The sequence below is a fragment of the Meleagris gallopavo genome, chromosome 3, assembly GCF_000146605.3.
Source record: "Meleagris gallopavo isolate NT-WF06-2002-E0010 breed Aviagen turkey brand Nicholas breeding stock chromosome 3, Turkey_5.1, whole genome shotgun sequence".
Lineage (NCBI taxonomy): Eukaryota > Metazoa > Chordata > Aves > Galliformes > Phasianidae > Meleagris > Meleagris gallopavo.
In genome coordinates, this window is record NC_015013.2 from 24,380,058 (window position 1) to 24,404,760 (window position 24,703).

At 37.7% G+C, this 24,703-nt stretch overlaps 1 protein-coding gene across 1 annotated transcript in view; it reads left to right on the top strand.

Annotated features, from left to right (window-relative positions):
- CTNND2 (catenin delta 2) overlaps positions 1-24,703 on the top strand; it is a 607,095-nt gene that overhangs the window by 510,797 nt on the left and 71,595 nt on the right. Inside the window, exons 14-17 of the mRNA XM_019614298.2 lie at positions 319-436; positions 3,833-4,018; positions 13,770-13,943; positions 23,956-24,106. Of these exons, the coding sequence (XP_019469843.1) occupies positions 319-436; positions 3,833-4,018; positions 13,770-13,943; positions 23,956-24,106 (629 nt within the window). The remainder of the gene's footprint in view (positions 1-318; positions 437-3,832; positions 4,019-13,769; positions 13,944-23,955; positions 24,107-24,703) is intronic.

Consider the following 24,703-nt stretch of genomic DNA (forward strand, 5'->3'; position numbering starts at 1 on the left):
AAAAAAAGAAAAAAAAGAAAAACAACAGAAATTATCAGGTCTTCTCCAAATTATAGTGGGTTGTGAGTCTTAGCTCAGGTAGGCGCATGCTGCTTGGCATCTCAACCCTTTCTTGTGGAGGACCTGATGCTTTCCATTTGCTCCCCTCTGTGTTACATTTCCAGAGCTCATTCACAGCTGTCTTCATTATTCACAGCTCTGAAGTGATGAAAGGAGAAAAAGCAAATGTTGTAGCTTGATGTTAATTGTGAGAATGTTTTAGGAGGGGCAGTGGGCACGGAAGCTGTGCAGGTGGTAACCTTTGCTGTTGCCTTACAGGAATGTCAGCTCTGCTGGAGAGGAGGCCCGCAGAAGGATGAGGGAGTGTGATGGCCTGACGGATGCATTGCTGTACGTGATCCAGTCTGCTCTGGGGAGCAGTGAAATTGATAGTAAGGTTTGTCATCTTTGTCTTTTCGGGAGCAAGAAATCTAGATATTCAGCGTACCTCAGAACTATAAAGCAGTAGCTTTTAAAAAAATGTGTTCCAAGTGATGCCTTATCAAATAGTAGTTTAAAGCATCATTTTCTTTTCCTTCTCTTGAACTGTACGTTTATGTGTGCTAAATATTGGGTTTGTGTCTAGCTGTGTAATGTGTACAGGTAAGCATACATTCCTCTCACTTTGATTATTATCAGAGAAAATATAATAACTACTTTAAGAAGAGCAAATATGTCGTATTCCATGTAAACTTCCTTACACCACTCTGCCAGGTTTACCTTAAAATTGATTTTTGGTACCCAGTATGAGGCAGAACAGTGTGGTAGGCTTACAAGACAAACAAACAAAAAACAAGTGGGCAATTAATAAGCAGTTTCACAGTGCTAGCAGTGTGACATCTTCTTTGAGGAGGATCAATGAATGCTTTTAGTAACTATTAAGATGTATTTTTATGTCAGCATCACTTCGCTGAAAGTACTAGGATACAGACAGGACTCTTCAAAGGTGGACGGCACTGTTTAATTAAAAGGAATTCAAGGACTTACAAGCTGAAGAGTTGTAGTAATCAAATACATCTAAGTATTCCACAGAAGAAGAAAAAAAGGCTAGCATCAATTACCTTCTGTGTTCAGTGTATTCTGCTAAAGCACTTCCAACAATCTTGGTCAATTTGCCAACCTTTAAAAATTCCATAAGGGAAGCCTTCAGCGTAACGCCATCTTAAAGCTGGCTATGGATTTCTGAACGATCTTCCATGGTGTTGTCTGGACCTCTGATGGCTTGCAGATTGAAAATCTCCAGAATTTTCTGGTCATGAACTAAACCAAACAGCTGAAAAATGCTGATACTTTCATGGTAGGGAAGGAGGAATAATGAAAGGTTTATACCATGCAGTGCAGGTTCAGTGGCAAAATAACTAAAGCCTACCACAATTCAGAGGCCTAGGATCACGTTTCCACTAATAAACATTTAGTGAAGTAATAACCAAAAGAGGCCAACCCACAAGGCACTCACCATGCTTGCATCAGGGTCCACAACAAATCCAGCAGCCACAAGCTGCCTCCCACCCCTTCATCTCACTTCCCACAGTGCAGCTCGGAAACACAGGGGTGTTTTTAGCTTCATTAGCTTTGGGAAAGCTGAATCAGGAATTGTATCAAACCTGCCTGATTCAGTTTGGCTGCAAGAAAGGAGAAGACAGGGAGCTTCAGTGGAGCAGACCAGGAGGTAGATTGAGGTGGAGGAAGTAGATTGCTGCCTTTCTCACAGCTTCGCTGCTGCTCTTTCTTTGTAGATGACTGGGCTGATTTCAAGATTGTTATACTATTAAAAGGATTAAATAAGGAGCACAGTAAGCTCTCTGTTTTGCCTCTTATCACTAATATAAAATATTCCATTTATGCTCTCATTTGTAGCTGTTACGACTTTGTAAAATCTGTAGGCTGCGATATGAGGGAAAAAATGAGGACATGAGAGAAGAATTATTCTCCCTGCCTGAGTAGTTTTAACCTCCTGTCAAGCAGGATTTTAACTATGATGGCATAAAGCACTTGTGCAGCTAAATGCAAAACACCATATTGTAGCCATAGGTCTTGCATACTTTTCCCAAAGCTGAAAGTGATTTTAATTAAACCCAATATTTGAATAACTGCCTCTAAATCACTTTTTAATCTAGTGGCCATTCATGATAAAATGTTAGAAATATCTGTAGGAAAGAGGAAAGTGAGGTCCCTTGAAAGTTCAGAGCTACAAATCAGAAAGAATAAAACCTACTTCTTGTCTTGTATGAGTTCATCCAAATGGCAAAGGTGTCAGTTGCATTTGAGGCATTATCACTTTCTGCTGCAAGGTAACATTGTCCTTGTAGTAGACTCACTTAAAACTGTGGGTTTTTTTTACAGAATGAGAATTTAAAGTGTGGAAATTGATATCCATACAAAGGGGCAATAAAATGTCAAACATTAATCAACACAAAGCTGCAACTTAAGCTAGTTGCAGTTGCACAAAAGTAGTTATTAGCACGAGCCAATACAATTCAAATGTGTAAATATTAAAGATAAGTTAAAGGTATTAAACTTAAAAAGTATTGTGGTCACTACAAGGTCATAGCTTTCAGGTAGGAAAGATGCATTAGAAGTTTTTGCATTTTTCTATATATTTTTCTGTATGTGTTTGTATATTTGGCTGGAGATTTCAAATCAGTGCAAGTTTAATTTGAAGTTTCAGTCCTTAAAAAAAAAAAAAATCCTGTCTAGATGTTTAATACCTTCTCTAGAACTTTGCTGTCTCAAAAACTGTGCCAAATATTACAGGGCATAAGCTCATTCAATTCATGGAAGTAAGTGCAGCTCCATCTGCTTGCCTGCCTGAATATGGCAGAGTAGGATAGAGCTGAAACCTCATACTCACTCTGTTCTGAGTTAGTGGAGCAACAGAGCTGGAATGTAGTGACTATTGCTTCTGTCTCCATAGAGCATTAGGAGCAGTTGAAATAGATAAAGACAGATAATGACTTTTTATTAATCATGCCTTCATAAAATTAAGTGCAGATTCTTCTCGTAGTAGATAGCAAAGCTAAATCAAACCAACTAAATGAATAGGATTCAAACAAGTCTAAAACTGAACTTCTTTTAGACTTGCAGAAATTATGCTGAATTACCACTGCCATCTTTTTCTTCCACTAGGTCTAAGTCTGCTTCAGAATTCCCTGCAACGTCTTTTACAGAAGGCCCAATCTATTTAGAGGACAGATACATAGGAGGGAAAAGCTGTCCACCAATTATTTGCAGCCTAGCTAAAAGCAGTAAAAATATCAAGACCACTGAAATTCATAGTCTTGCTTTTTAGCCTCCAGAAACATAATCTGTTCATGCTACAAATACTTCTGAAACTGAACTTGGAAGCTGTTTTTTTCTGACAATTACCATAGATATGATGGCAGAAATAAGTGTTATTTCTAGTTTAAAAACAACAAACATACAAAACCATTGCCACTTTCATATAATTTTCAAGTTCAGAATGACAATAAAAAATCTCATGGAAAAATACTGCCCAGATTGGTTTTTTTGTTTGTTTTTGTTTTGTTGTTTTGTTGTTGTGGTTTTTTTTTCCCATAAAAGAGTATGTGAGACCTTGCCAGATTTTCTAAATCTCTTAAGCAGTGGTTACCAAGGGAGTACTCAGAAACGAGCAGATAAGTATTGTACTGGGAAAATGTATTGGAAAGATCAATTATACTGCATCTGCTTTGTATACAGAATGAGCAAGAGAAGTATTTTAACTTCTGTTTTTCTTTTGTTTGTTGTTTGTTTGGGTTTTTTTGTTGTTGTTGTTGTTTTTTACACTTTTCAGACCGTTGAAAACTGTGTGTGCATTTTGAGGAACCTCTCATACAGGCTAGCTGCAGAAACATCTCAGGGACAGCAGATGGGGACAGATGAACTTGATGGATTACTCTGTGGTGATGCCAATGGAAAAGATGCAGAGAGTTCAGGATGCTGGGGGAAGAAGAAGAAGAAAAAGAAATCACAAGATCAGGTAATAAAAGACACTTGCAGTTGTATTCCAAGTAATTGGAGTGCCCATCATGAACATTAATTATTGTATCGTGAGACATAATTAATGCACATTAAGCACATGGAACATGATGTATATAACTGTTGCTTTCTGAGACTCATCACCAAACCATGTCCCCTAGTGCCATATCCACACATCTCATGAACATCTCTAAGGGTGGGGACTTCACCACTTCCCTGGGTATCTTGTTCCAGTGCTTGACCAATTTATATACGTGTATTTGTTTCAGAATTAGTTTCATACTCTGCTTCTGCATTTTAAGGAAAACTGTATAGAACTAAATTAAGCTATGTGAGTGAATGTGAAGAAAACACACATGTTTTTGTGTAATTAATGTTGTTTCCAAAGATAGGAAATTACAGTCCTGATAATTTCTTAAGTTACCTGAGGGGCTTTTGTTTTAGATTCATGTAGCAGAAATGCTAAGTCACAGCTTGACCCAGTGACTGAGCACCTGGTGGGAAGGCAGGGCCAACCCAGGGGAACTCAGCTGCATGCAATGCACCTGAGTACCAGAAGGGGTGGACCTAGGATCCACCCCTTCCCAGACCTCATTTAAGGGTTGGCAGTGTAGGTAAGCATTTCTTGCTGGAGATCCCTGCCTACCTGACTCCGTCTGAAGGTAAGCAGCTTCTTTCCTTTATTTCTGTGTTTGTGGCTGTTGCATTTGAGCAAGTCCTTGCTTGCTGTAGCCTGGGACCTTGCTACTCTGCTGTTATTGCTGTGCTTTCCATCACGTTACAGTGCATTTATGTTAAAATTGGGTTTATTTCATTACTTTCTCTTTCTGACTGAAAAGCTTAGGAATGCTGGTAACAATATTACAGACCATGTTGTACTAGTAAACACCCAAAGTAGCATTGAGAATACTTACTGGCTTAAGAACTTCTTCCAGCTACGGATACGTCTTTTAACAGATGTAGTTCTTTCCATTACTATGTATTCCTCTTTGAGACTACTTAAAGGCTATATTCATTTGAGTAAGCAATTAGGCAGACAAGGTATTTGTGTAAATGATATAAACTATTAGTGAAAATATTCTGTTCATAAAGGCAGCATCTATTAATATGGAAAAGTTAAAGTAACATAAGCTAAGGTTCAATTTCTTGTGACTAGTAAGCTCGTGTGACTGGTAAGACTTTTAACTTCACCTGCTCTTGTTGTTGAACACTGTAGTCATCAGATAGCTTGTATTTATTATGACTTTTTGTTGGGATTCCAGTGTTAGGCTACAGTGGGGTTAGAAAGTGGTAAAGCAAGCTATTACAGAATTGTAGGAGTTGGAAGGGACCTCCAGAGGTTGAGTCCACTTTCGCCTGCCAAAGCAGACCTCCTACAGCAGGCTGCACAAGTAGGCATCCAGGTGGATCTTGCGTATTTCCATAGAAGGAGACTCCATGACCTCCCTGAGCAGCCTGTTCCAGTGCTCCATCACCCTCACCATGAAGAAGTTCTTTTGCATATTGGTGCAAAACTTCCTATGCTCCAGTTTATGGCCACTTCCCCTTTTCCCATGAAACAGTCATTGTCCCTTTTCCTACATTAACAGTTCTCACACTGTGCTTGTGGTTGTCAAAAGAGCCTAAACAAAAATATCATGTCTGGATATTAATGGATTCTTCTGTAACTGCCCTTTCCTTCTCGATGCTCTAGGAAAATTTTCTCTCTACCTCTTTCTCATCTTTTACATCTTCTCTGTTCTTTTTATAACTTCTGGATCTTGGGCTACTTTTGTTTCATCATTCCTATTAGACATCATTCTTTTTTAAAGATTCCTTAGAACTTAGAATTCCTTATCTTCCTTCTCCTCTAGGCCTTTTGGTTAATTTCCTTTACAATATACAGGCTTCTGCCTTCCAGTAGATATACTTTGCCTGTTTCTTTGATCATTCATTATCAGTATGCAGCATGGAAGAAGCATCTCCAGATCTGCTCGTGTTTGTCAAATTGAATGGTTTAGTATATTAAAATAATAGAAATAATAAAGTTGTGCACGTCTTTTCAGGTTTACATTCACTAGGCTTTCCTGCAGTAAGAAAATTAATTCACACTTTCCAAAATTAACTTTGTGTTGCTCAGGACTACTTTACTTTAGAAACATTAGAATAATATTTCTATTATTTTTTTTTCTTTCATCTCCTTTTCATCTGAACAGTTTTTCAGGACCCAGATACATTCCTTACTACTGAAAATTAAGACTAAACAGAAATCTAGGTTGTTTTCTTCTATGCTGTGTCACAGCCTGGATGACTGCATTTCCTGGGTTTGTGTGTGTAAGGAGAAAGAGATATTCCTATGTATTGTAGAGGTTATTTTTGCCTTGCAAGAACCTTGTACAACTGGATTGTTTTGTGTTCCTCAGCATAGGCAGAATTCACCCCATCCAAATCGAACTTACTTGCTCTTTCTGCAGCTTCCAGGAGAATGTTTTTAAAGTGTTCTTTGATGATACGTTGTCACCCAGCGTGCTGACTGATGCACTGTGCTTTACACATGTACATATTCTTTTGCAATAATCTCACAGGTTTTTTTGCAAGACTTAATTTTTTCCAGGTAATGCTTTTTATAATCTCTTTTCAATTGCAATGCCTAAGCTGTTACCTTCTGCTCATTCTATCCATCAGCACAGATACCCTGCTCTTCTTGGGATGCTGTATTTAGAGTGCTCATTTCTTTAAGTGCCTCAGTAGAGAAGCCTTTATCCTCTTAAATATGTCATAATATAGTTCTGAAGAGCATGCTGATAATGGACACTGTTTTTCCTGTAAATAAACAATACATACATGTGGAGTCTTCATAGGATATGATAATTAAAAATACCTGAAACACTTAAAGCATGACACTGAGGTTGAAATCCTTGGGAAGAAATCTGGGAAAAAGACAGAAAAATAATTACTTACCCAGATGCTTCTAGATAGAGCGTCAGATGAATTTTAGTAAGTTGTATAGGCTAGGAGTGCATTTTTTGTTGCCTGAGATGTTCATCACGTACATAGAGTATCTTTTCTTTTAAAGCTCCATAGTATTGGTTATTTACAGATACAAAAAAAGAGCTCAGTGGGTTTTTTTGTATTTGTGCTTCCTTTTGTATTCTTCAGACTTAAGCCAGTCATGTTAGAAGAAGTGCAGAACATAGGCACATTGCATCATAAAATCACAGAATGGCTTGAGTTGGAAGGGACCCTGAGGATCATCAAGTTCCAACCCCCCTGCCACAGTCAGGATTACCAGCCACTAGATCAAGTACTTGATTAGATTGCCCAAGGCCACATCTAGCTTGGCTTTAAACACCTCCAGGGATGGCCCTAAGCATCGTGATGCTGCAGTACAGGGAAATCGTGTCCAGTTCTGCAGCCTGCTACGTTTTATGTCTCCAGAGAACATGTGCTGATGTTGGTATAGGTATCTTTCTTTTCTGGCAGCACCATGGAGTTTGTGTAATGAAACTGTCTCTTTTAGGAAGATTAAGCCCACTTGACAACGTGGGGAAAAATGTTCAGATTGTCATGAATGTAATTGTGGGATTTTCCTATAACAGTACATATCTTTGGTTTTTAGTTACTTTCTCAAGGGTATATTTTCACAAATTCCCTCTGAAGTGGCCAGTGTAGGCTTACGTAGGATAATCATTAATTTTTTAAGTTGAAGTACACAAATTATCTAAGAAGATCTAGTAGTGGAATTACTGAAATTGGGCAATAATAACAAACTTCCAATTTTATATGTAGCATGTGGTTGAAGTTCTAGTTTTCTATTTTAAGATAAAGGAATCCTATGCACAGGTAGGGAGCTTTGTTTCTTAAACCATAAAACAAGGGGAAACCTTTTAATGATGAGGTTGCTTCTCAACTTCTCTACTTGTAAAGAAAGAAAAGTTAATTTCTTTGTTTCATAGTATAGGAGACAATTACTGTTATTTCTCTAACTTATGTCACTTTGTTATGGAAGTTTAACTCCAGAAAAAACTCAGACCTTCTAAATACTTGCACTAAAAGCCATGCACAACGTAGTATCAAATAGAAAATAGAAGCAAAACTTCAGTGCAGGCTTCAGGAGTTGTGAGAAGCACTTGTCTGTATTTCTGACTGAACTATTGAGAGCTGCAGTTTGCTTGCCACAATTGTATGTTCAGTTCTCCTTGTGGTCAGCTGTTAACTGATTTCTCACCCCACAAAGCTCCCCAGCTGCAGAGGGCTGCCTCCCAGACCTGAGCATATCAATGTCTCTGTCTCACGTCCAGCCACTTTCTAAACAGAATTTCTCTACCTCTGGAAGCTTTGTTACTGCTTTTAGTATTCTCACTGTTGCCAAGAGGCTTGTTCTTTAAGCTGTGTGAGAAACAAGAATTATGACAGAAAGCAGTTAAGAAAATTGGGTATGTTATCCAATTTCAGTAAAAAAGCCAGGGAGTTGTCATTAATCCTTATTTTAGTTCTTGTTATGCAGCCCATTATGTGCACATGTGTCACTGTTTCATTTCTTTTCCTCTCCTCACAAAGAAGAAACAGGTTTACCTCTTGGCTTCACGCTCTTCTCAAATTCCTCATCTGTGAGCACTCTTGTCAGCCCAGAATCTAGCCCCAGAGCTGACTTTTGATTGGAAGTGGCACTTGTGAAATGAGCCTGCCCTTCTTTTTCACCTTCTGTCAGGAGCCTGAAGATATAACAGCAACACTTCAAGTTATATAGCATTATGAATTGACTGGCACACATCTTTAGTATGCTAGGTAAATGGGCTGTAAATCCTTCTATAGCAGTAAAGTTGCCATTTAACTTTCTATTGTAAGGTATCTTTGCTGATTGAAGAAGCCAGGTGAAATTTCAGGTTTAAGATGATAATATTTCAAAAAGAATAAAGAATAAATCAGAAATAATGCCTTTTCATATGACAAGGCCACTGTTCTGCCAAGCATGTTTCAATACTGTACTGGTGAATACCAGATTATAAAGCACAGAAACAGAAAATAGGCAGGAGTTCAGGGTTTTCACTAATAACTTAAGCCAATTTTGGGGATGAAAACCTGTATTGCTGGTATATTGTGCTTGAGAAATGTATTTTCACTTGTTACTTCCTTGTCTTTCATGAAGTAGTTATGCCAGGTGCTGTTTAGCAAGAAATCTACTATTTTGAACAGTCCCTTACAGAACTTCAGTTTCTAAATTCTTTGCGTGCACGTAAAACCACAGGGATCACTCAATATCATGTATGACCAAATTGTTTTCAAACTCAAAACTACAGGGACATTAAAAGTGATTTTTGGATTTGTCAATTTGTGAAATATAGTGCAAAGTCCACTAGTATCTATGGAGACCAGTGAAGAGAAGAAGTAGTTAGATGCCAAGGATTGTAACTGCATCAACTGAGTTGAACCCTTTCCTGGTATTCAGTACAATTTCACTGTAATGTGGATTTTCTTTTATTAAAATGAGAAAGAAGGTGATCATCTGTTGCAGGGTGTTGAGGAACACCTCAGTAAGTGATTTTTTTTTTCTTCTCTCCAAGTTCCTTAGCAATATGAAAACTTTGAAAACTTTTTTAGAGTACTCTTACTTTCCTAAGTATGTTGTTCTTAAAGATCTTCGTATTCAGTTTTTTATTTTTTATTTTTTTTTACTTTCATCCTTTCTTTGCAACATTTTCAGGAAATGAGAGATTTGTATCTCACCCACATAACAGTTTGTCAGCTTCAGTCATAATATATGTGGGCAATTTCAGCTGAAGCAGGGAAGCGTGCAAGGAATACTTGTTTATGACTTGCTTCCTCCTTAGAATAAGCTTGGGAGAGTAATTGTGTACAGTTGTTCTCTTTTTTCAGAGGTTCATACCACATCCACAGCCTATCTCAAATAGACCTTATTGATCATTCCTGATGGTCTGCAACAACACAGTAACTGTTCAAGTAATTCACTGGGCAGAGTTGTGCCTCAGCTCATTAATACTGAGCAAAGTGAGCTACAAAGCAGCTGCCATGTCTTAGCCATCGTTTGAGAAAATGTATTGTAATACCATTTGGAGGAAATCACCTTGTTTTGGTTCAGGCATTTGATGTTTTTATTTATGGAATACAGAATAAATGGGTGAGGATCGGGAAAGTCTTTGCAGTGGCTTTGTTTCTGACCTGTATTAGCTCTGCATAACATGCAGCAGTTGGGCTGTAAGGCTGCAAGCACTAGTCTCTTCTGCAAGGAAGAAGACAAAAGCAAAAAAAAAAAGCCCTTCATTGAGAATTCAGCTGAGATCACCTGTGCAGGAGGAAGGAGCTAAGGCGAGGAGATAGGAAGTGCATGAGAAGTCATAGTTGTTTGTACCCTCTGCGTCCCAGGAAGGACCAGGAACTGGCTACAGGAGCACCTTTTTGCGTAACCTTAAAGCTGCCACAGGCCCAGCACATTTGCCATGCATGGCTTGCATTTCAGCATGCCATGCAGCTGCTCTGGTCACAAGCTTCTATTCTGAAGAGTAGTACAAGAGGCTTATGCAGCATCACTGTGTTTACTGCTTCCTTGCTGCACATGTGGTACCAAACCTTTCAACCCTCACCGTGACTCTGAAGCATTGTGATGTTGAGAAAAAGGTTTTCCACAGACAGGAGACAACTCCCTTAGTCAGTGATAAATTAAGATAGTATGTGCTAAAAGACAGCAGCAAGAATGACAGGCAAAGGCGATAATTTGTCACACATTTTTAGAAGTGTTTTGTCATTACTGGGCAGAATGGCAAAGCCACATTAAATATTAATTTCTGTGCAATTATGATTGCTGGTGATCTACATGTACCAGTACAGCTCGTTTTATATCAGCTGATTTTCTCTATATTTTCAGCAGTCCGTGGGATTATGTGACTGTTAGTATTTGAGGTTTTTAAAAAAGTTATATTCTCTTGTGCACAAAAAATATATTGGATAGATCTGATGCATTTGATATATAAGTATATTGTTCCTGAAATAGTGTAACGAATACACTCTGCAAACATTGTTCAATTGTGTAATGCTTCCATGACACATGCAAATCAGAATTAGAGGAATAAAGATCTGGACTTGTGTCCTTGGACATCACAAGTTGATCATAAAGGGACTTACTGAGGTAAAAGGCCCAAATGTGGTGTGAAGTTGGATTTGACCTGTAAGGCAGATTTTCTACTTGTTTTCCAAAAAATTATGACAGTGCAATTGAATAAATTCCAAGAGTTAAAATAAGAACCAGATTGTAATGTATTTTTCATGGGCAGGTGAAAGGACACTTCTGGCAAGGGTGGTGATTTATATGGAGAGAAAAAAAGAGAACTGAGTCACATGCAGTGAAATCAATGTAGTGGTCTAAAGGCAGAAATATATTTAAGAAAAAAAATAATCAAAGCCCTGTAACAGCATCTTTTAAAGGGATTTTTTTTCTTTAAAAGGCAATTTTCATCTTGTTTCTGTGATGTTGCTCTACCAGTTCTTTTAAACTGTGGTAACGTCTGTCCACTGCAGGAAATTTTATATCTAAGCAACTTCTTCCAGTTGAATGTGAATACTTATAAGGATGAAGACTATGGAACCTTTCTGGGTAACTTGTTCCTGTGTTTGACCATCCTCGTGGTTAAAAAAGAAAAAACAGATTTATCTCAAGTTTAAGTGGAATTTTGTGTATTTCAGGATTTGCTCATGGCCTTTTGTCCTGTTACTCATTAATATCAAGATGATTCTGGTTGTGTCTGTTTTATATCCTTCCATTAGGTATTTACACACATGGATGAGGTCCACCCCGTGACATCTCTGCTCTGAACAGTCCCATCTCTCTCATCCGCTCCTCTTAGGAGAGGTGCTTCAGCCCCTTTATCATCTTTATCATTCTTTTCTGGACTTATTCCAGTATGTGCATGTCCCAGTAGTGATAAGTCCAGGCCTGGATCCAGCATTTCATACGTGGTCTCATCAGTGAGTAGGGACATAATCACCTCTCCTGAGCTGCTGGCAAAGCTCTGCCTAATGCAGCCCATAGTACAGCCTGGACTGAAAAAGACCTTAAAGATCATCTAGTTTCAACCCCCCTGCTATGTGCAGCATCACCAACCACCAGACCAGGCTGCCCAGAGCCACATCCAGTCTGGCCCTGAATGCCTCCAGGGCTGGGGCATCCACGACCTCCTTGGGCAACCTGTTCCAGTGTGTCACCACCCTAATATTTAACCTAAACCTCCCCTGTCTTAATTCATAACCATTACCCCTTGTCCTATTGCTATCAACTCCTGTAAACAGTTTTTTCCCCTCTTGTTTATATGCTCCCTTCAAGTACTGGAAGGCCACAATGAGATGATCCCGCTACCTTTCCTTTTTGGTGTTTGTTCTCCTTCAATTTAAAAAAAAAAAGTACTTCTGATTCTCAGTGGTAATAATCTATCAAAACTTTGGTACAGTTGATTAAGATGTTGTAGTGGGTATTGGATAAAGCTTCACTGTCCTTTAGGTTGTAAGTAGATTTCTAAAGTTATCTTAAATAAAATTATAGTTATGTCCTGAAAATGAGAGAGAATGTTTCTTTCCTGATGTAAGTATTGCTGTTGCTTTGAGTCATAACTGATTAAATCATCCAGGAAAATTAGTAGTTACAGGTCTAAACAAGGAATTAATTTGCTGTGTGCTATCTTTGCATGTCTAGTAGATATTTAATGTTACAATACATATCTGCGTAATCACAGTAAATTCTAACTCAAGGTATTTAAAAGTCTGTTATGTGCCATATCATGAAATCTGTAGATACCAGAGGTTTTGAAAAAAGATTGTGCTGAAGATTCAAGGACTGGTTTTAGCAAGGGTATTAAGGCTGTGAGTTTTTTAAATCCCTTGATCTGTACAAAGTAGGGCAAAGCACAATACACATTTACTGCATGTGCAGATAAAAATCACATATTTAAAATATCATTAAAAATGCATTACAGAAATTAATTTTGTTTTTCAAAAGTAAGAGTGGTCTTTGAATTTCCATCTTTTAAGATGTTTCATGCCTATATGGAAGTTCTGTGCATTTCAGGAGAAAGATAAATCACTGTTCTCGTGGAATAAAGTTTGTGTTATCAATAGGTGTGGCTTTTTATGTAATATTCACCCTGTTGTCCAGGCCTTGTTACTGCCTATTTTGGATCACTCTAGTTATTTCCATGGCAAGACAATGTGTTTGGTGGGAAGAGTGAGGTATGTGAGAAGTGATTCTACCGAACAGATCAGAATCTGAATGTGAAGGTTGTCGGCAGTGGGCTGGCTGCCTAGAGGATGCCTGCAGTGAGAGGTCAGAAGTTGTATGGCTGGGATGATGTGCACTGCAGTTGTGCTCTAGGACTTGTTAAGGGATTGAATGCTGATGTCATTGAATGATTTAGGTTTACATAGTGGTGTTTCTTGTTGACTTTTCCTTCTCATAAAAAGAAAAATTGCAGAGAACTGATCAGATCTATTCCTGTGCAAGTTCTAGTTTTAACTCTGAACGTATATTTTTATTGAATGGGTTTCTGTTCCTAACCAAAGGAGTACATGCAGTGAAGGTTTTCGTTCACCTAGATGTTGTGTAGGAAATTTGATGAAATTTGGTTTCTCCATAAAGAAGATCAGGTGATATGCTATAGTGAAGAGTGACTGCTTTCCTACACGCACACATAGGTGTGATAGCTTCAGCTGAGACAACTCTCAGTATTTCACTGATCCTTGCTGACAGTCTGTCTTGTGTTTTCCAACAGTGGGATGGAGTAGGTCCTCTCCCAGACTGTGCAGAACCACCCAAAGGAATCCAGATGCTGTGGCACCCTTCAATAGTCAAACCCTACCTCACACTTCTTTCTGAGTGCTCAAATCCAGACACGCTGGAGGGGGCAGCAGGGGCACTGCAGAATTTGGCTGCTGGGAGTTGGAAGGTAAGAATACTGACTTGGTATGTCTGTCTTGTTTCATTGAGAACTCCCCATAGATGACATCAAATTGTTGTTACAAGTGTGTCTAAATCCTCCTTCTAGTGGAACACCTCTCTATTTTCACAGAACTATCTGTAGTAAGGTTTCTGATTCTGTTTTAAGTCCTCTGAATTGATAATCATGGGAAAAGTTGTCATACAGCAGTGAAAATCACGTTGGTCAAGTGTGAAAAATGAATGTAGAAAACCGATATCCAAATGACAGGAAGCAGCATCTTTATGAATCTGTGGACATGTAGCTATGGATATGAGTCAAAATATCACCCGTGACAGTAAAATGAAACCATTTTGCATTGTCACTGCAGAAACTGGTTTACATTTTGTCTCTTAGGAGGAACTAGACAAGAGCACAGTAAAATATAAACCAAGTAACACCAACACAAGTAATCTTGCTGTCTATTTAAAAAAAAAAAAATCAAAATGATTAAAATATATCAATAATGATTAAATGTGTACAATGAGCAAGGAACTGCTCAGTCAATATGGCATATTCCAGCTAATCCCAGCTTGGAACAGTCAAAAGATCAAGCTTTCCCTTTCCAATTATTTACAGTATATTGAGAAAAAAATTATTCATTTATTAGATTTTAAGAATATTCCTGGGTTTAGAATAAATCACTAAAATGTGAGAGTTGGTGAGCCTGATTTACTTTTATGGCAATTTCTTCATCCCTTTTCTGGCAGTGAACTGTTCTGATTGGGTGAAAGTGCTATCTAATCCTGTTGAATAAAAGTAATGTATTGACTTTACTTTCTGTGGGAATTTTTCACATTTACTATGAAAACTCACATGTATGGGGGTCTGCAGTTATCAAAGCTAGGTCTCAGAAGGAATCCTGTTTCATTTTCATCATTCATGTATTTAAGTACCAGTTTCAGAAAGAATTAATTTTGAAATACTAGCCCTGAAGCCAATGAGTGACTTTTTTTTTCCATAGAATTTTATTGACTGTTGAGTTAGCACTTTCAGCAGATTCTAAGAAATGTGATTTTTGGTGGTGTTCCACCAAACTTTTTTTTATAAGTTTGACTATTGCTTTCAGTGACATTATGGAGCAGACAACAAAGTCTCTGTGCAGTGATTTTTGTCCTACAAAGTGCTGTGAAAACTTTGCCTGAAAACCGATATTATTCTCATATCATAGACACACCAAATGATTTCATAATCCTGGCACAGAAACACAATAAATGTCTTATTCATCTGGGGATGGGTGTATCCCTGGTCCAAATGGGGGAGGAATGTATGTGTATTTGCCAGGACTAAAAGGAGTGCAAAAATTGAAGCAGTGCACTCTATTTCTAATAAGTCTGTATCTGTCATCCTTTAATTGGCAGATATATACAGTGGACCAGAGACAAAAAAAGAGCTCCACAGAGCTCTTTGGCAAGTGATGTGTTAGAAAAACTGATTTGAACTTTAATACCATCTATGCTGATACTATGGGAAAAAGCTCTGTTATTCTCTTGTTGCTCTATTTCTCTAAAGATTTGCCAATTCCATTACAAATGATGTGCAGACACAAAATGAATATCCTTAATTTCATGTGTCATACCAGCCATTTTTGTGAGGGGAGTAATCCTCTTTGGGGATTACATAAGCATTGATGTTTCCACCTTTTGACCTCTCTTTTCCACTGCTACAGTCTTCTGGATAGAAAATGACTGAAATAAAAGATAGCAGGCTCTTAAAATAAGAGGTTATTCCTAAGGGAGATTTTCATTTTTTGAGTTCTTACAAGAAATTGTAATTGTATAATGGATAGGAAGTTATTTGTTTTAATCTTTAAAGAAGTACTTTATGATAAAGCAAAAAGAGGAGTAGAGCAAGCCTTGTTAAAATAGGTAATGTTTCAATTAATAATAACAGCAATTCCAGTGGTGTAGTTTCTTTTTCTAAGCAGCATTATTATAACACTAGAAGAATACTAGAATATATGAAGTAACTGGTACACCAGGCATGCTTAAATACTTCCAAAGATAGTCTCATCTGTAAAAATAATAATAATAGTGTGTGTGTGTGTGTATGTGTATGTATATATATATATGTTTCATATACTTGTATGACTCTTCTGGCTTTTCTGCTCTTCTGGTTCCCCTGGTATAAAACTGACAAAATCTTCAGTAAGAAAGAGGTAACACTTTAAAACAGGCAGTGCTTAACCAATGCAATTATGAGGGGAAAGTGGGAAGATAAAAAAGAAGCCTAGAGTAATTTAAAAAATAAAATAAAATTGCCTAAGGAATTTAGATAAATGTCTGTCACTGGAATTAACAGATGATGTGTGTCTAATTCCCTTAGACTACTTCTTTCAAATTTCAAATGCAAGAGGAAAGCAGCATAGGTTTAAGGATTAATAGCAGAGGAGGGCTGAAAGTGTCTTTTATTTCAGGGAAGATAGTTTTTCACTGATACATAGGCATAAAGTTGAGGAAGGTACATAATCAATCTTACTCTACAGGACATCTTAAACACTGTTTCACTTGTAGGAATTCCTCCTAAAGCCAAACACTGGCAAAAAAAAGTGTGGAAAATGAATGTACTTGTGCAATATTTTTCCTGTGTAAATATAAAACACTTTGGACCAAAGTCTTATTGCCTGAAGGCCTGTGCATATTACCATTTTGTAGGAAAAACTTGATTTTTTTAATGATTAATGCAATATATACTTAGAACCCAAACACTCTGTAATGAATAAAGAAAATGAGCATAATTAGCAACTAATAAATTAACCAGTCCAAATGTAAGTTTGCCAATAAAATATGTTTTTGACCTTAGGTATGAGGAAGGGTATTTTCAATGCAAAACCTTAATTTGAGATAGGAAATATCTGCCTTGATTTGACGTATATTCTGGTTCTGAAAAATAGATTGGCAGTATACAGAAAAGATTCATTTTACAACAGAGGCTGTGAGTATGGAAGTTCCTTTATCTCACTACTGCACTGGGACTCTGGTATGTAGGAAGGACATCGGTGCTGGAATCTGAAGGACACAAACCTGTTTCTTTCATGGAAAACTACATGAATAATTGGATATTAATAATGGTGGATTTCTGTTGAGGGGACTTGTTGCTTTCCAGAGCATTCTTTCCCATTGCTTCACGTCCATGTTATTTTCCCCATACCCTAAACTTTCTGCAGGCAGAAGAAGCAACAAGAAAAAAAAGCCATTGATTTTAGTTTTGCTTTCTTTAATTTTTATTCTTAACATTTTTCTTCCAAAAATAGACTAATTATACTTCATACATTTTCAGTTATACTTAATAGGTTATACTTAAGGCTGCTTATGGCAAGGACATAAAAACCAAAGCAAGTGTGTTTCTCATCAAACTTTGTTATATTTGTCCTTGAGCAAATCAGGTTTGAGGCATGCAAATGAGGTTTGGATGCAGTAAAGACTTTATTTACCTCCACTTTCATTGGGAGCTCTGCTAGCTTCTCAAGTTTGTGGAGAATGCACAAATAGAAATGGGTGGTTTGCTGAATGTCTGCTCTGTTCAGAAGGCACTTGTCTACTCACTAAGAATTCTTTTCGACCTCATATTAAAATAATGATACCTTATGAGGTACAATGTTACAAGACCTGTCTTGTAAGAGAAACCTCTGTAGTTATTTTTTATATATATTATGTGGCATCAGTTCTTTTCCTGGCATGGTGGGAATAGAAGTGGTAAGTTCTCTTTAGTTTTCACCTTGGTCAATAGGCTATCAATACATTAAATCCACTGAACATTTAAGAAGTTAAAATAGTTTAATACTTAACCTTGGCTTCTTGACATTATGCCCTTGCTGAACAAAGTTCCCCTCACTGAAAGAAGGGAGATATTGAGATATCTGTGTATTTCTATGTTTATCTGTGTGTATGTGACAGCTAAATTTAGGCTGTTGTCAATTTATCTGCCAGACACATTTCTTTTGCTTTGAACTTGTCTCCTACAATATTATCTTCTCTGTTACATGGAGTTAAAAACATTGTTACAAGGAGCATAATGTGCTTGGTTTTGCCAAACTCTAAAAAAACTCCTTCAGTCATTCATATGACTGTTTTGTTTTTAAAATGCCACCGTAATTTATGTAAGTAATGCCTACCTTTAAAAGCTAGGAAACAAGATCTATAGTTTATCTGTTGGCAACATAAGGTCCTATGTAAGAATAGGTAGCACACCTACTCTGAGCCATGGTCAATCCCTGCCATGTGCCCAGCCTTCGTTCTCAGTTGCTTTGCAGACTTTACAAACTTGCTGCGCCAGCTTTAGTGGCGGGATGGCAGACTCCATTCACCTGAATACCTGTTAGTCTCTTGCTAGTCTCATTACTCTCTTGTAAAACCAGGAACAAGTGATGCTCTGTGTAAGTCTTGAAAGAGCTTAAGGCCAAAGTGTTCCTCAGTTGGTTCTTTCTGCCTCTTTTCCTTTCCCTGCCCTGTTTCACCATACACCGCAGGGAATAGTGATGTTTTTTGGGCAGACAATGGCATGCACCTGCCTTTGATCACCAGCAGGTACAGTATCCATGTGAATTGGTGTTTCTGGGTCAGTAGTCTAATCCCTTGAGATAGCTAGGTGAGATGCCAGCCTTCATTCCTTAGGCAAGCAACTACATTTATTTTCTTAATTCCGTCCTGAAGAAATCTGAAGTCTCATGGGAGCAAAAGCTCTAATAAGTTATTAGATAAAGGAACTGCAAACATTAAAAGGGACTGATGCAGTCTGAAAGTCACTGCTGCTACTTCAAAGAGTAAAAAGAAAGACGTTTGGAGTGCCTTGCCTTCCAAATTCTTGGAGATAGTGAATAATTATTATCTAAAGTAGCAGACATCTAGGTTATCAATCTTCTCTTATCAGGCTGGGCCATATTGTGAGTTCCCTGCCAGGCTTTTCTGATGCAAATAATTAGAATCATGTTATTCCTTTAGAGCTTCACCAGGCTGAGGAGGATGTTTTCTGGATTCTAGTGAAAAGACCTTAGTTTCTTCAAAATATTTCTATTATGAATTCTTTTATGGTAGAGTGGAGAACACCACTTGTTGTAATTCATCAGCAAATCCCCAGAGGCACACTTTTGGAAGAATCAGTGCACTAATCTAGCAGTCATTCTTAACGTAGATGGAACCCCACACATGTATGAGGCTGCGGCAGTTAGCACAGAGAAACGTATTAGCTCTGTAGGGAGGAGGACAGTATTCAAAGGTCTAGATGATACTGAGGAAACCTGCTCTGGAAACAGCTGTATTACAGACATCATGAGCTGATCAGCATGGGGGTCAGTCAGGTGAATAGGAACACAGTATGGTAATATGAGTACAGTGAATTACTGTACTACATGAGATGCACCACTTTTGTCTCAAAGCCTTTCATTTATAATGATAGGCTTGGACAGTTTTTCCAGTGCTTAGAAAAGTCATTATAATGGCTCTCAGATCATTTGAGTACAAGTTACATACTCGTACTGCAGATTCAGATGACAGGGTGCAAGGGGCAGGTCCTTCTGAATTTTCCTCAAACACTTAAGTTCTTCTGTTCACAGCATTTTAATATTTATTTTATGTTCAAGTCTTTATCTACCTTATTTTTCCTTTTTCTTAGAGCTTGACTAAGATCACAGTGCAAAGGGAAATTAATGGGTTAATACCACCTAGCAAACTTGTCATCTCTCTAATCTGCTTGGTTCTGTAGGTAGTTTAACCTGCCCTGTCATACTTGCCACCCTGAGTTGACTTTCCTGTTGTAGTTTCTACCTCCCCTTAACATCTGGTATCTCTGCAGAGTCATAGCATCATAGTGCTGAACTGCATCAGTACAATGCAAATTCTAGTTGAAACTGAAGTATATGATTGAGCTATTCTGGAGATACTCAACTAACACTGATTTTTGTGGCAGGAAAGTGAATGCATGTAAAATATCAAGACTATTCAATTGCTAGTATTTTTGGGATAGTGTTTTGTTTTTGTTAATTTTTCATTCTGTGGTGAGCATTTCTTCACTTCTAGTTGAGTTTCAGGCTAATGTAGTTAATCTCTATGGACATGCGGCTCTAGAAATGGTCTTCTATAATAACTGTGATAAACATAAGAAATAATTTACCAGATTACTGTATTTTTCTTAATTACCATGACAAAAATAAATAAAAAAAACTACTAATGAAAGTGGACATAGAGATGCACTAGATGTCTTCAAGGTGCTGTGTAGTAGTTATGCCCTCTGGATTCTATTACCTGCGAATACTGTTCTAGCACAGATTGTGGCTCCCATGTTTGCCTCTGGTAATTTAGCTGCAATCTGATGCAATAATGATTTTTGCTTATTTGTTTCCTTATTCAATCTGAAATGTGCTCTCTTCCCATAGGAGTCATTTCTCTGTACAGATTGAACCATTACTTGACCATTGACACTGCCACTGATTTGTGGAATAACAGGATGATTAAGTATATTGGCAGAGTGCCTCATTCACCAATAGGCAACAAACCCTTTGTCTCTTTTTTTTTTATGATTTTTCATCTTTCTCTTTTCTACTTCACTGAGCTCATATTAGCAATTGACCTGCAAAGTGCAAATGCAGGAATGTTTCATGATGGCTTTAGGCAAACAAAAGAATGATGAGTATATGCAAGAGTGAATCAATTTTTCCATTCTCTGAGAGAATAAAATAGCAATTTTGAGGCATCTCAATTTGAGTCTTCCTGAAACAGAGCGCAGCATAATTGCTTGCAGAGACTTGTCCTAATTGGCAGTTTTAGGAAAGAGCCACAGACAGTTCTTAGCACTTGCAGAATGGAGAGTTCTCCAGAGATTGTTGAAACAATTAATAGGCATTTCTGACTTTCTGCCTAAGGTGCCTGACTTGAAACACAGTTGAAATGATAGCAATTCACAAAGAGGAGCCTCTGAACTTCTCCAAAGCAGATGGCATTCTCGCCGCTCTTTTCCAGTTTCAGAAGAGAGCTGCGGGGAAAAAGGAATGTGCAGGGGAGATGAGAGGTTTCACGCATACTTTTCCCTCTCTCACCCATTGTTTTATTTATGTGTGCATATGTCCATCTGTAAAACATCATATCTGGGTTTTTCTCATGTGAGAACTTTAAAGCTTATTGTTGACTATTATCAAATTAATTGGTACATTGCAAATACTGAAGACTTACGTGTCATTTATTCAGAAAGGGGGGGGTGTGCATTTTCTTTTTTTCATGCTTGAGTTATTTCACTGTTTCTCCTACATAGTCTTTTTTCTCTCCTGGGTTAAAAAACACATTTGTTAATGTATTTTGTAACTCAGCTTGCTGCTTTTAGCCTTTTGCAATATATGACAAAAAAGAAAAAAACTACAACCAAGAAGTCTGTTGTAATACTGGGTTTTGAAAAACAAGTGCTTGTGTTTTCCCTTGACAATTAAATGAAAAATTCAAAGGAAAACTGTTCTTGGAGGTTTTATTATGAAGAGCTTTGTAATACAGTGAATAATCAATAAAATCATTTTAGATACTCTCTGGTATGGAGTAGATAAAAAAGAAAAACCACCCACAAACCACTCCTACTGATTCCCTGTGTAATCCATATTAAAAGCTCTACATCTGGGATGTACTTTTACTATGGGCAGCAGAATCTCTCTGGTAGCTTGAGTTCTTCAACCGAACAGGCTCACTGCATTATCAAAACAGTCTCACTGTGAACTTGAGCTCTCATGGTGGAAGTCACCGTGCAATCACAGTAGATACAGTGGTGGTCTTCATGGGAGAGACATAGAAACTCCCATTCCTATATTTTCTGAGTGCTTTGGGTGCACCCAGCTGCAGGTGACAGCGCACTTAACTGGGAGGTGTATATGTGGTTATTAAAAAAGAAGCTCAAAAGATTACTTTGGGGTTTTCAAAGTGTCTTTTATATTTAATATCCCATTACCATCAAATTATAGGAAAGTGGGTTTTTTTTTTTCAGCAGATACTTTCAGTTAAAATCACTGATGTTTATGAATTGCTTGTTTTATATCCCATGATCGGATATGCTTGTTATACAGAAGGCACCAGAGAAGCAGAGGGTACAATCAGCCAAGAATCCTGCTACTGTTTATCTTTCACCTCAGAGCTATTCTTCACTTCACTGCAGTAAATGGTGGCACATTTACATTTCAGATATATTACGTTATTGTGCTCAGTGATGCTGACTTCTGTGTCCCATGGACCTGACTAAAAAGCTAATTGCAACCATTATCACTTTGGTCTACAGCAAAGTCCAGCCAGCTAGTTTTTGCTGTGTATCTTTACTACAGAGGAGAGGTGATAAAATAATACTCTCCGAGTGCTGATTTCTCTTTTTCCCCGTTTCCTCTGAGTCATATAACCTAAAATGAACTTGTGCTCCACACGTTACAAGATAGCAGCCATTGCCTGTTTATTTCTACTGGTGTTACTGTAAAATGTGTTCTGACCTCTTGCTGCCCAGGGCACCTGTCTGTAATGGTATAAACAAATGCTTGCTTTCTAAAGTGAGCACCTCAGCTATGCTAAGTAGAGGTCATATGCATGATGGCAATAAGTGTGCTTTCCTTTTTCTAATGCTTTATGTCATGGAAATTGTTTTTGCTCTTATTGTTTCTGGAAGATCACTATTGTGATGTGACTGTTCTTTGAAATGTGATATAACTGTTTGTTAAAGTTTTCTCAAAAAACAAGAGAACCATGATCTGAAAATGTTTAGGCTTATCATCTTAGTTTCTAAAATATTTGAAATATTTCAAAGTCTGAAGGGTTCCAGAACTTTGCCTTTGCCTCTCAAGTATGAGGGCACAATAAGCATCCATATCATAGCGCTGGAAGGAGCCAGAATCTCAGTTTCGGTTAACTCCTTCTAAGTATAAGTACAAGGAGCAAGAATTTGGTCTTTTGAAAATTCAAGAGAAATGTTCAAGGTATTGGAAGGAGTGTATGCCTAGCAGGTGGCTCACTTCAGAGTAGATTGTGCTAAATTGACCTGTGTGTCCTGCAGGTGTCCAAACATCTCAAATTTGGCAAAAGCCATTGTTTTTAAAACCACAACTTTTTATTCTTGTTTGCATTTTTCCAACTTCTAGAGCAACAGTAGAATGAAGAAAAGGACAGTATAATTAACCTTTCAAAGCTTCAAATGCTTGGAAATACAAATTGTACCGCCATGAATAAAGCTCCTGGTCAGGGCATACACTGTGTAGATACTGTCCATGAAGAGTTTCACTGACATGATAGTATTTAGAGCTCTTAGAAATAAGAACTCTGTTCATCATTTCTGCTGTTAAACAAAAAAGGGTATTCATGGAAGAATATGCTGCTTCACCTCAGGATAAAGACTTGGACGTGCCAGTGTTGTCATCCAGGTACCAAGTGGGAGATACCTACAGGCTCCTCTGCTACAACTAGTAGAGAAGCAGTATGTGTGCTGCACAGACCCTCTCCTGCTTGAGTCAGCTCGTATGTGAATTACTGACTCCTGTTTGGGGCCACTACAGGTGCCAAAATCAGATGTATAACAGTCTCATTTTTCTTTCTGAACAAGTTAGCAATTGTAAGAGAGATTTTAGAAGCATTATCATGTTTCTATAATATTTGATTTTACAATAATAACAAAAATTCTCAGACTTTTGAATGTATTTTGTAGTATATATATTATAATTTTGTGGTTTTAGCGGAGAACAAATGTCATGAAATGTTGCATAGCAAATGTTGATGCAAAGCTTAAGTCTGAAGACTTAGGCTGTAAAATGTAACCAGGTGTGCTAGGATTCAAGTCAATTCATCAATTAATTTCCCTGCCACCATAAAAATTAGTGCTGGTTTTCAAATCAAGTGGTTGCTTAGCATCATAAATTCAATTATTTCCTCTCCTTTCAGTTAACATGCTTCTGTTACTCCTTGCTCTGTAACCTCAGATGCCTTACTGTCTTTAATGGATTTTTCACTTTCTTCACCACGCTCTCCATGTGTCTTTACAGTGGTCAGTGTATATCCGTGCTGCTGTCCGCAAAGAAAAAGGACTGCCAATCCTGGTAGAACTGCTTCGAATAGACAATGACCGGGTGGTATGTGCAGTTGCTACAGCTTTACGAAACATGGCCTTAGATGTCAGAAATAAGGAGTTAATAGGTATGTTCTTTCCCAACTATCTGTATTTTGTATTTGGTTTTCTTCTTGCTTACAGCAGAATAAGCACGATGAAAGCAATTATTCTCACATTTCTAACTTAATTTCTTTAATTCTTTCTCTAATGCTTTATATTCACATTTTATGTGACGCTTAGTACTATATTTCAAGGAACTGTTAAATTAATTAAATATCATGCAGCATTTTATGATTTGTCATACTGTAATCTCCAGAAGAAAAGTGTTGGCTTTGTTCTACTTTAGTGCTTCATTCATAGGCTGACAGTAGCACTTGCGTCTTCCAGATCAAGGGTATGACAGAGCAGCCACCTCTGATCCTCAGATTCTCTATTGAAAGTGATATTGGAGATTATGAAGTGTCAAATCATAGACTTAAAAGATGGTCTCAGGAATTTGCTGGACATGTTAGTAGCTCCAGCAGCAGAGCTTGGAGATGCATAATTTTCAAATATGTGCAGATAAGGAAGAAAACAGTGTTATCTAAATCATTGCTCTTTCTGAATTTTGATGGTATGGTAAGCAAGCTTTTTAGGTTTTCTGTTGTATTTTTTTGTTTTATGGTGGTTTTTCAATTTGTTTT